This window comes from Paramisgurnus dabryanus, chromosome 19, assembly GCF_030506205.2.
Source record: "Paramisgurnus dabryanus chromosome 19, PD_genome_1.1, whole genome shotgun sequence".
NCBI classification, from domain to species: domain Eukaryota; kingdom Metazoa; phylum Chordata; class Actinopteri; order Cypriniformes; family Cobitidae; genus Paramisgurnus; species Paramisgurnus dabryanus.
Window position 1 is genome coordinate 12562881 of NC_133355.1, and position 13553 is coordinate 12576433.

The 13553-nt window shown below is 36.4% G+C and overlaps 1 protein-coding gene across 1 annotated transcript in view; it reads right to left on the reverse strand.

Annotated features, from left to right (window-relative positions):
• cpne4b (copine IVb) overlaps nucleotides 1-13553 on the reverse strand; it is a 44232-nt gene that overhangs the window by 13659 nt on the left and 17020 nt on the right. Inside the window, exons 11-15 of the mRNA XM_065289689.1 lie at nucleotides 12732-12865; nucleotides 12234-12288; nucleotides 6570-6621; nucleotides 6146-6279; nucleotides 5504-5740 (exon numbers count right to left, since the gene is read on the reverse strand). Of these exons, the coding sequence (XP_065145761.1) occupies nucleotides 5504-5740; nucleotides 6146-6279; nucleotides 6570-6621; nucleotides 12234-12288; nucleotides 12732-12865 (612 nt within the window). The remainder of the gene's footprint in view (nucleotides 1-5503; nucleotides 5741-6145; nucleotides 6280-6569; nucleotides 6622-12233; nucleotides 12289-12731; nucleotides 12866-13553) is intronic.

Genomic DNA, 13553 nt, shown 5'->3' on the forward strand with positions numbered 1-13553 from the left:
AATAGTTGGGTTTGCCTCACAGTGACATGTATATGATGCTATATCTTAGGTGGTAGGTCCTATGTAATAACTGTGTAAAAAGCAACACTTTATTTTACAGTCCTGTATCCATGCAGGTACCATGGATGTACTAGTGAATGTACCCAGTAGTTAATGCGTATTATAGTCAATAGTTGGGTTTGCCTCATAGTGACATGTATATGATGCTATATCTTAGGTGGTAGGTCCTATGTAATAACTGTGTAAAAAGCAACACTTTATTTTACAGTCCTGTTTCCATGCAGTTACCATGGATGTACTAGTGAATGTACCCAGTAGTTAATGCGTATTATAGTCAATAGTTGGGTTTGCCTCACAGTGACATGTATATGATGCTATATCTTAGGTGGTAGGTCCTATGTAATAACTGTTTAAAAAGCAACACTTTATTTTACAGTCCTGTATCCATGCAGGTACCATGGATGTACTAGTGAATGTACCCAGTAGTTAATGCGTATTATAGTCAATAGTTGGGTTTGCCTCACAGTGACATGTATATGATGCTATATCTTAGGTGGTAGGTCCTATGTAATAACTGTTTAAAAAGCAACACTTTATTTTACAGTCCTGTATCCATGCAGGTACCATGGATGTACTAGTGAATGTGCCCAGTAGTTAATGCGTATTATAGTCAATAGTTGGGTTTGCCTCACAGTGACATGTATATGATGCTATATCTTAGGTGGTAGGTCCTATGTAATAACTGTTTAAAAAGCAACACTTTATTTTACAGTCCTGTATCCATGCAGGTACCATGGATGTACTAGTGAATGTACCCAGTAGTTAATGCGTATTATAGTCAATAGTTGGGTTTGCCTCACAGTGACATGTATATGATGCTATATCTTAGGTGGTAGGTCCTATGTAATAACTGTTTAAAAAGCAACACTTTATTTTACAGTCCTGTATCCATGCAGGTACCATGGATGTACTAGTGAATGTACCCAGTAGTTAATGCGTATTATAGTCAATAGTTGGGTTTGCCTCACAGTGACATGTATATGATGCTATATCTTAGGTGGTAGGTCCTATGTAATAACTGTTTAAAAAGCAACACTTTATTTTACAGTCCTGTATCCATGCAGGTACCATGGATGTACTAGTGAATGTACCCAGTAGTTAATGCGTATTATAGTCAATAGTTGGGTTTGCCTCACAGTGACATGTATATGATGCTATATCTTAGGTGGTAGGTCCTATGTAATAACTGTGTAAAAAGCAACACTTTATTTTACAGTCCTGTATCCATGCAGGTACCATGGATGTACTAGTGAATGTACCCAGTAGTTAATGCGTATTATAGTCAATAGTTGGGTTTGCCTCACAGTGACATGTATATGATGCTATATCTTAGGTGGTAGGTCCTATGTAATAACTGTGTAAAAAGCAACACTTTATTTTACAGTCCTGTTTCCATGCAGTTACCATGGATGTACTAGTGAATGTACCCAGTAGTTAATGCGTATTATAGTCAATAGTTGGGTTTGCCTCACAGTGACATGTATATGATGCTATATCTTAGGTGGTAGGTCCTATGTAATAACTGTGTAAAAAGCAACACTTTATTTTACAGTCCTGTTTCCATGCAGTTACCATGGATGTACTAGTGAATGTACCCAGTAGTTAATGCGTATTATAGTCAATAGTTGGGTTTGCCTCACAGTGACATGTATATGATGCTATATCTTAGGTGGTAGGTCCTATGTAATAACTGTGTAAAAAGCAACACTTTATTTTACAGTCCTGTTTCCATGAAGTAACCATGGACATACTACTGAATGTAACCAGTAGTTAATGCATACGGTTATTTAATGCTTGGTTAAAAGGACAAATATATTGAGTACCAAAATGGCATATCAGTAATGTTTGTTCTTAGTTATAATATACGTATGGTATAAGTATGGTATAAGTATAACTTACCACACACTTATTTGTAAGTACAGTAGTGTTTCTTGTTAGTTACAGTGTACATACACCATATGTGCCGGTCATTAGCTTACACTGGCCTACAGGTACCACACACTTATCATGTATATACAATTTGTAAGTACAGTAGTTTTTCTGGTTAGTTACAGTATACATACACTATGTATGTATCTGTTATTACCCAGTACTTATCTAAAGTTACATAATAACTACCAAGTATGTACCACTAGTAAGTACAGTAATGATACCAATGAATTACCATGTAGATACCTAAAAGTAAGTTCCACACATTTGCGGGTAAGTACAACTTATTTACCATATATGTACAAGGTAAATACACGTACTGTAAAATAAAGTGCTACCCACTATTACTCTGCTCGCTAGTACAGTTTAATTTTAGCCGCTGTACTATCCTACTTTTGTTGTCCTCTGTTTTTCTGTTTTTTTCCTGCCTTTTATTAATGTAAAGCTGCTTTAGAACAATTGAACAATTGTGAAAAGCGCTATATAAATAAAATTGAACTGAATTAATATGCACTCTTTGTAACCAATACGTACCTCTACTAATACTGTATGTGACCCTGGACCAAAAACACAGTTATAAGTAACACGGGTATATTAGTAGCAATAACAAAAAATATATTTACTGTAACGTCAATAGAAGAACTTCAGCTTAAACGCTAGCATATAGCATTAACTAGCATATAGTGCTAACTCAGCAGTCACAACTTTGTTTTTAGCATTGTAACAACATTGTAATTAATTTTATGTGTAATTTAATGTTGGGGCGTACATCTCAACTGTAACGTCACATTTGGTGTTATGATGAAAATAGCCTGTCTTTTGCGAGCGCGAGGTTTACATTAGAAGAAAGAAATAATCGTGTTTGAAACTCACAATATGTCATTACCATGTACAGAACTCTTAATATTTATCTATATCTAGGTAAATACAGTTTTACATTTTACGGCACCTTTAAATTTCCCCAATATTTAGATTTTTTTGCACCCTCAGATTCCAGATTTTCAAATAGAGCTTCAAACATCACAGCTCTTACAGTTTAAAGCTGTGTCCTATCCCAAAAAACAATATATCAATGGAAAGCTTGTTTCAGCTCTCAATAAAAAAGGCCCTAGTGCCTGGTTTTGTGGTCCAGGGTCACATATGAACTCTTTGCACAAAAGGAAAACTTTTTTAGAGAGTACCGCCCCAGTGACAGCTAAAGGTCATTTTTTTATTTTTATGACTGTAGCTCACCCACCAGTGGTAATTCAGTTATTGCGCAGCGTTGTGCAGCTGTCACCCTTACATTGGCACTAAATTATTTATGAGTTACTAAATTAATATTAATGAAAGTTTTCATATTGAATGTTTAAAATTACACCTGCTGATTTGATCTGCAGGCTTTGTGTTCTGAGATACTTAAAAAGAAAAAGAGACATACAGTTTTGACAGTAGGTGTCATTCTTTATGCATGAGATTTTAAAGAAATATATATATAATACATATATATGGTGTTGTAGTAGTACAGAATATGCCTAACTGCACTTATGGGAATGCATTCATAATGAAGACTGTTCTGCACGAACGCTTTCACACTTTTTAATTAAACCCGAACACACAGCTTTAAACTGTAAGAGCTTTGATGTTTTACATCGTTCTGTTCCTGAGCTGAGATGCTTGTTATTGAGGGTGCGACAGACAGCTGTGAAGGAAACACTGACCTGAGACACTGAAGAGATGAAACGAAAGCAGGATGCCTTTAGATGTACAGTAGGGCTATTCGTCTCTCTTATAGTTTCTGTACTCTGATCGGAGCTTCAACTCAGTAAAATCATCAAACCAAGATGTTAAAAACATCTGTTCGCTAAACTTTGGCTTATTAAGCACTATTCGGACGGGATTAGTTTTACAGGGGGACCTCTGAGAAACTCTTCCTTCTCATCGGTCCTCTGTGTTTTTAATCCCGTCCGAATCGGCCATGTCTGTGTAAGGTAAGGTCTTACTAATGCGCGTTATTAGTATTTCCTGAGTCCCATTCATTCAGATATGGATGTTTTTTCGCATTCGGCAAAATAAAATAATTAAATCAAGACGAGCTGAATATCAAACACTGTTAAGACTGGCCACTGTAATATCATTAACGTTATAAGAAACTCCGTTCAAAGTTGTTCAACTCCGGAATGGTAATGTTAATTAATAAAGATATTAAATTGTTATTAATCATTATTTCTTCATTTCGGGTTTATTATAAGCAGACAGTAATATAAAACACGTAGGCTAACGTTACTTTAGTAGGATTTGTATATTTTATTTTGATTTGTTAAAATTAAATTAATAAATTACATGTTCTGTCATAATTTTACATTTAAAGCAAAATATTAAACATTACAAACACGCGTATCCAGAGCACGTGCTCTTCTGCAATGCCCAAATGCATGAAACAACAGACACTCCCATCTCTGGAATAGCCTGCATCATTTTAATCCCGTCCGAATCGGTACATAAAAACACAGACGTCCTGGGGGACACGTTGAAACTCAAACGTTGTTTGGAAAACTAATCACGTCCGAATATATTTTCCATTAATTTTAAAGTTGTTATCACTAGTATTTTTCTTAGTTTTTGTTATTATAACCTGTTATTGGGTAGTCATCTGGTAATTTTGTTTTAAAGAGCACCTATTTCATAGCTAAAAATCAATGTTATTTTGTGAATTTAGTATAATACAATGTGTTTGTGTGGTTTATGGTTAAAAAAACATTATTTTCCACATACTGTACATCTTTGTAACTCCAGATTTCACTCTCTTCCTAAAATGCACGAATTTGGAAAGCTCTGTGTCCCTGATTGGCAAGCTAATCTGTATGTTGCGATTGTCCTGAATACCTCTGACGTCAGCCGGAAATGTGACGCTCCTTACCATGTTTGAAAGATTTGCGCGCAATGCAATGCTAACAGGAGTTAACTTACAGGCTGTAAGTTGAAAGCGGGAGGAATTATGATAATGTCGGTCTTGTCTACATCACCAATCCCAGGAAGTAAACTGTTGCCTACAATCCGTGTGTTTGTTGTAGTCCAAGAAAAGAGATTTACGTTGGAGATGATAACTTGCATCATCTTTTACTTTGGGGTTTGTACCTTTTGCATATCATTAATATGTACTAATACATACTTACACACCAAAGGAAATGTAAAAAACGTGAATCGGACAATAGGTCCTCTTTAACAAATATGTCCATTTTGCATGAGTTTTCTGATATATTTGAGGGTTGTGTAATTGTCAGATGACATCCAGATAATATATATTTTTGTTAGTAATTGTTTTATTTACATTTTATGATTTAATTGTAAGTAATAAATTGTATCTTCACTCCAGAACTCCGTGCAATTCCCCTGCGAAACACCAAGGTTTTGCGAACCCCAGTTTAAAGGAGTGTTTCAAAACTGGGGGCACACTGTAACATCTCTGACCGCAACTGCTGCTTAAATTTCTAGACAAAAATAGACAATTTGACTTGATAATTTGTTCACTCACATGTTTAAAATTGCGGAATGGCACAAACTGTACAATGTCCCTCAGGGTGGGTTCTCCTTTAGGTGAGCGAAGTATCCCATCATCACCATCCAATATCTGCATGTCACTGAAATCCGCGTTGCCCACCCCGACGATGATGACAGACATGGGCAGGTGGGAGGCGTGGACGATTGCCTCTCGTGTGTCTGCCATATCTGTGATCACTCCATCTGTCAGGATCAGCAGTATAAAATATTCCTGATGACATTGAGGAAGAACAGAGAAGGAAAAAGAACCAAGCATGTAAACATTAAAATGCACACCAGATGAATCAGTTTATCTTGTATTAAAAAAAGTCACACAATTACCAACATAGTGCAACATGCAATAGGGGACCAAAGGTTTGTACAAATGACACTTACAGTCATTAATGACAATCATCATATTATGCAGTATATTGGGCAAAAATATTTTCCTCTCTCTCTCACTCACAATCAATGAATTTTCTTTACTAGACATCATGCTCGGTTTGTTTCAATTAAAAGGCAATAGCAGCAAAGCAGATGGTGCCAATATGGTGCTGTCCAGTAATTAAGCCCTTTGCAGTCTAATTAAAGGTGTTACCTCTGTCTCTCACTCTCGCTTTCTCTCTCACTCTCTCACCATGGCCTCTTTGGTGTGCATCTCCTCAGAAGCAGAGTCGGCAACCTTCTGGATGATGGGGGCGATATTAGTTGGCCCATACAGCTGGATTTTTGGCAGACAGTTCTGATACGCCTCAACCACACCTTGGATTCCTGTGAAACACATAAAACGATTAGATACAGAAAGCTATGACATATTGAGAATAAAAAGTGTAGATAGGCACAACATGCATGCAGTGGATGGATTACTTGAAAATAGTCTCAAAGACTAATAAAGACGTTGTTGGTTAAAAACATCCTCATTTAAATTCCATTAAATATCCATTAAAACACCATGGTCATGCTTTTATCTAAAAGTCTTCCTTAGAGATAAAGTTTGCTTCATACACTGGATTTCACTGAGCTTTCTTTTGAAGGGTAAAAATGACACTTGTATGACTCACCAGCACATTCTGGATTGTCCTCATCAAAATTGACTGCAAAGTCATGAGAAACCTAAAAAGAGGAGGAAGAACTAGATGTTTAGAGTCAAAATCTTAAAAAGCAGTGAACTTAGATTTTTTTGAACTACTGCTTATACGATCAGTTTGTTCAGTTTTAAAGTAAACTGTTATGTACTGTGGGAATAATGATATTTGAGTCTGCATAATGTACTGGAAGAACTAAAATGTTCATTTCTTTATTTTATTCATAGTATTTCTTATGGTTCATTTATATTCAAAGTCTTTGCACTCAATGAAAGGGATAACGCCATGAATAAAATATGGAACGTTCCTGTGGCTTGGACTGCGAATAAAACACACGTTTTGGCCATGACCTCTGATTCGAACATAGCAACCAATCAAATGACCTGTGATTGGCATAGATTAGCAGGTGGTGATGTGGTGATTGTTGCGAAAAGAGCACTTCATGAATTATTCAGAAATCTCCTGTTAGGTTACTTTGACAGATTCAGAGCACTCTGGTTTCCATGGAGATTTACAAAAGAGGGTATGCACGTGACGTCACCTTCGGCGAAACTGACTGCGGTTATGCCCACTAAGTGGCAAAAAGTCTGAGCGACAGCATTGGCATAGCGTGAAAAACACGTCTAAAATGGGAAAAGTAATTGTGTGATCGACTGTGCTAAAAGATAAAAAAAAAATTAGGAGCAGTCTTTTTCCAGACTGCAAAAAACACCCAAAGGAGAAGTAAATCAGTAGTAGTAAAAAAGTAAAATCCTATAAAAATACACCACTGAATACTCTTATTCTGTGTTATTGCAAAGTTTTGTCAGTGAGCCTTCATTTAAAAAACATCCATTATGATGAGCCTTGTGTTCTACACTGTAAAAAATCCAATTAATGAAATGTTGGACGGGCAAATATATATAAGTTAAACCAATTTTTTTGTTTGAGCTAGTTGAGAAGACATATTATTTTAAGTCTTGATAAATCTGTGTTTAAAACATTAAATGAATGGTTATTTTCAAATCCAGTCAACATTCAGAATGGCTAATGTTGACTGAACTAATTAAGGCAAATCAGGTAAATATGTGGACTTATGACAGCTATGTTTCCTGACAGCAAAATGCTCAAAATATTACTGTTATTTGGTCACAAAATGTAATTGTTAGAGTTGTTCAGGCGTGAATGTATGTGCTTAAAGTTTAAATATGCGGTCGGTTAATAAAGATAGCGTCTACTTAAAAGTTTGCTCGGACACTTTCGGACGGAGATGAGCTCCAGAAGAGCTCCAGAAAATCACCGGCGCTTAAGCGCTCACACCCCGCCCAGCGCAGCCTCACCTCGGCAAGCGCATCAGAAATCGACTGCTGGCTCTGATATCTCTGTGGCGTTTAAACATGATTTAATTCATTTAAATTTCTCATACTTAACAATGAAAGGGTTATGTTTTAAATCATATTTTAGGATTGCACTTAATTGATATCGCTGTTGAGTGATGTTTCATATCTTTTAATTTGTTATAACCGGACAGCATGCGAATTTGAACTTCAGAGCTGAAGGAGCGGATGGAGAAATAGTCCCAATATCATAAAAATCTTAAATAAAACTTCTAAATATTATACATTTGAGTCAAGTTTGGGCCAACTAAAAAACATCAATCCAGGTAACACTTTGGAGACAGAAATTGAGTGAACGTAAAATTTCTGTGGAACTAGTTACTAAAAAATAATTCATTGAGCCAACAATTTATTTTTTACAGTGTATAAATAGTGTTAGGCAAGACAAACATATATGTCAGGAAAAGCAAGGTCTGGCCATATGCCAATGTCAACAGACTACTGTTTTTTTGGCAAGTTGTTAGGGTCACTGTTAAGGCCAACTAAATTCAATTTAAGCTGATAATATTCAATACAATATAAAAAACAAGCCATTTTTGTTGAATGTTTTGCACTTTGTAATTTCACTATCACTTTTAAAGAAAACTATTTTTGGTAAAAACTTTTATTTTATTAAAATAAGAAAATACAAATCAGAAGACTGTGGGGTAGTTTCCCGGACAGGGATTAGGTTAATCCAGGATTTAGGACAATTTTTGAGGTAATTTTTACAAACATAGTTTACAAAAACAATACTAGTGTGCATCTTGGGACAAAACAATGGCACTTATACACTCTTAAAACGGATGTGTTAAAATAACACATCGAGAGCTCTATCATACACCCGGCGCAATGCAGCGCAATGCACGAAGCAAGTGTCTTTTGCTAATTTTAACCCGGTGAAAGTATCATTTTCAGGTTTAGTGCCACGTTGTTTAAATAGCAAATGCATTTGCGCCCATTTTTGCGCCCATGGGCATTCTGATCCAAAAACGAGGTGTGTTCAGGCGCATTGTTGGCGCGTTGCTATTTTGAGGCAGTGTTAATTTCGTTGACGAAGACGATGACGAAAAATATTCGTCAACGAACCTTTTTCACGGACGAAAACTAAATAAAAACTAAATAAAATCATATATGATGACGAAGACTGTAACGAAATATAACTGACACTTTAGTCAACGAATAAAAATAAGACGAAAATGTTAGGGAGGGACGAATGGAGAAGAGATCCAATCAGAGCTACTCATTTTGTGGGACAGTTGGGAAGAAATCCAATCAGAGCGAATCTTTGAGGGTAGGTTGATCTACACAGGCAGCAGTCGGCAGAGTCATTTTGAAAACCCGCGGCAAAGTTTGTTTTCACAACAGGTTGTTTACATTATATTTAGTTGTACAGTCTTAGTTCCCAGCTTTGGCTGATTTCAGTTGACTTCGCTCGTTAGCAACACGCTAACGTTTTGCGGTGCACCCGGTCCGAAGACATGTCTCATTAACAACAAAAATGTCAGAGCTAGCGTCTAATCTGGTCACACTACAAATATGACAAGACGACAGCCTGTAAAGACGACTCATCCAGAAATACATGCGAAGGTAAGCATACACGCTAAGGTTATTTTATCAGATAAACCACAGTGTTTTCGCTAAACTTGGTATAACATAGAAACGAAAGGAATACACATCGGAACTGTATTGATTGTATTGGGTTGTCTGAATTAATACTGAGTATAAATATTCAGTGTCCTCAAATTGAATTAAATGTGTAACGTTACTATTATAGTATATGTTGTGGTTTTACTTGACTGGACAAAGTGCGTGCGAAAGTGCGTGCGAAAGTGCGTGTGTGTCTCTGTCTGTGTGTCTGCGTGCGTCTGTGTGTGCATGTCATTTAGGGACAATGCATATCTTTTTCAGGGACCATGTATATTTTTAGGTAGAGTGGGCCTTATGCTTATTTTATGTGATATTTTTTTGGTGAAAAAGCCACGGTCAGTTTTTTTGACATTAAGAATAAAATAAAATACGTGTTTTCTATAACAACCATTACATCTGTGTCTGTATTGCATATTCAAACCTTAATACCATTCCATAACAGACTAAAAAACTTAAGACTAGACTAAAACTCTTATGATATTTCGTCGACTAAAACTAGACTAAAACTAAAAGATTTCAGATGACTAAAATAAGACTAAAACTAAATGGTGTGTTATTCAAAAGACTAAGACTAAGACTAAATCAGAATTTGCTGCTAAAATTAACACTGTTTTGAGGCAACTAAAATAGACTACGCCATTGACCAACTAAAACCTGGTCTAAAGTCTATGGCGCAATGTTCTTTTTGTTATTTAATGAGCGCGTTAGAAATATGAGCCTATAAACGGGACGACAACACAGGTTTTCTTAACACACACATGGATGCACAGCAGCACAAAAATGCTTTTAAATATGAAAAAGTAAAGCATTCAAATGTAAAAGCTTATTATTGAGTCTCTTGGACATAAATGAGGACAGATTATGAGCCGTTAGAAGGCACAAAGAGCTGCATCACCTGTAGCGTAAATGCTTTGCCTTTAACAAATGCATCTGTTTTTAAATGTTTTTTAAATGCTGCCTCACAGACTTATTGTATACGATGACTCTGTACCTTTTGATATGGTGAGATGAGAATTTTTTTTAACTAATGCTTTAAAAAAATTATGCCGCTATCCGGGTGCTGAAACGCTCTCCACACGTTTGTAAATTCTTTATCTCCTGTTTGTTACAAATAAAGTATTTTTAGAGTACAAACCTTTTCTTACATACTTGTAAATTATTTTTTGATGATATTGGATAGCCATACATTTACAGTAATTAAAAACCTGCTTTTTTACTTTCATGACTAAAAAAATAACAATTTCAAGTGAAAAACAACACAATTATTTAACATTTATCTTAAACTGGGGGTCTTCTTCCTCTGCTTAGTTTTTTTTGCACGTTACACCCAAAAACACTCCTTTTACTCATTAAAAGAATAGGAACAACCCTTTTCGACCGTGCGCTTGGCGCACATACCATTTTTCCCGTCCTTAAATTAGCAAAAGTGGATTCGGACACGCCTGTTAAGACCAATACAGTTCCTATTGTAAGGTCTTTATACACCACTGATAATATAGGTATGTATATTATATTGCATTTCTGTCAAGAGATCCTTCTAAAAGTTACACAATGCATCTTTAATCACCTTAGTGGTAAATCTAACACTTAAATGCTAGAATCAGGGTAAATGTTCTTAAATGTGAAATAAATTTTGACGAATTTATCTTTAATATATTTAAATCATCAGACCAAATCTAATTCTATAATTATTAAAAAATAACAAGATTGAGCACTGCTATAGGGGACAATGCAGGGCTCCATATGGCCACTATGGCGACGGAAATCCCGCCTTCCAGTTAAAGAAACCGATCCTCAATCAATAAAGACTTATTACTCTATGGGAAAGGGGCTCTGTAAGGCATTGTATGAGACGCTTGCCAACCTGTACGCAGTAGCTTAAAAGACCTCAAAAATGTATTTTTAGCACGATTTGAGCTTAAAGAGCCACTCCAGTTTTTTTGAAAATATGCTCATTTTCCAGCTCCCCTAGAGTTAAACATTTGATTTTTACAGTTTTGGAAACCACTCAGCTGATCTCCGGGTCTGGCGGTACCATTTTTAGCATCGCGCTAAAGAATAACCAAAGAGGTTCCATATTTTTCCTATTTAAAACTTGACTTTTCTGTAGTTATATCGTGTACTAAGACCAACGGAAAAATTAAAGTTGCAATTTTCTAGGCCGATATGGCTAGGAACTATACTCTCATTCTGGCGTAATAATCAAGGACTTTGCTGCCGTAACATGGCTGCAGCAGGTGGAAAGATATTATGCAACGCCTGAAAATAGTCCCCTGCTATTGAAAGTAACCAAGGGGACTAATTTGGGGCAGTGCGTAATATCACTATAAATAATTTTTAGCCCGATGCTAATGGTCTAATCAGATTCAATGGATTATGCTAAGCTATGCTAAAAGTGGTATCGCCAGACCTGGAGATAAAAATCAAATGTTTAACTCTATGGCAGCTTGAAAATAAGCATATTTTTAAAAAAGTGGAGCGTCCCTTTAGGGTTAAGTTATGTTTGAGTTTTTAATTGTTTAGGTTTAAATGTTTGTAGGAAACATGTTGTTTAATTGCACATAATTTTATCTAGAAATCATTGGAAAAAAATTAAAACAAAGCTCTTTTTTTAAACATAAAACAATGAACTTACTTTGAAGTCTGGAGGGATTTGTGCTCCGAAGCCAAACGCAGGAAACATTTTGTCACTGGAAACGAAAGAAAAGCAGAAAGGATTAAAATATGTGTGCAGAGCTACAGAGATGCGAAGGGATTTTACATTGTAAAGGCTCAAATATAATTGACTCAGTGATGTCTAGCATGAGAGTGACTGAAGTATACAAATACAATCACTGCACCCTATAGACACTGGCAGTCATAAGGCCAAATATGTGATTGATTAACGTAACTCATACAGTAACTGGTTGATTCATTGGTCTGAAAGTTGATTTAATGACCTGCACTTCGATAAAAAACACTGTTGTAAACAGATGATTGGTTGATCTGGGAATGGAGTTGATTTATTAATCGGTTCACTAAATTACATTTGGCAAAATTCATGGCGTGACAGTTTGCTTGACTGGCTGTGTGATTTATTCACTGATTCGCTGGCTGACTGATAGCCTGATGGAGTGACTGATCGGTGGCTCACCTGTCGTAGTCTTGGCAGATCTCTCCAACCGCAATAAGAGCTTTCAGATACTCATTTGGCTGGTAAGGGTGGATGTAGTGGAGGGAGCAGCTGTTTCGAGGGTCACCGTTTGAGGCGGTGAAATCAATCGCTACCTGCAGTAAAACAACACTACTGTTAACAAAAAATAACAGATTAGCATTTAAATTTGCGATCTAGAATAGACATGATGACATGATCTACTAGGGCTGAATGTTATAAAAAAACTATATATTAATGTTTTTTATGATTAACCTAAAAAGTTAGTAAATAATAGTAAATGAAGGATAAGGGGCTGGACACACCAAAACTTTTAAACGCGGCTGAAAATGCCTTGAGGATGCCGAATGCCAGCTGTTTTTCAGCTGAGTGCCAGCTTTCTTCAGCTAAGCGCTTTGGTAGCTCCGATACGTCATCTGTGAGACGGTTGGTTGCTGTGATACTTGTCCCGCCCCTCCTCCACTGTGATAGGACGGCTGCGTGAGAACTGACATTGACGAGCGGAGCTTTTTACCCAAAGTTGAATATTTTTCAACCGGGCCCCGGTTTTCAGCACGGAAGAAAAGCGCTAGCTGCTGGCTTATTTGAAAAACGCCGAGCTTCCATTGGAAACAATTGAAAACATGCGCCAGCTGCGAGCGTAAACGCGTTGGTGTGCACCCCCCCTAAGAGAATAAGAAGTGTATGTCTGTACTCTTAAAGGATTAGTCTACTCATTTTCAATATTAAACTATGTTATTACCTTAACTAAGAAGAGTTGATACATCCCTCTAAGACGAGTAGTTATACGAGCAAGTTTGGTGG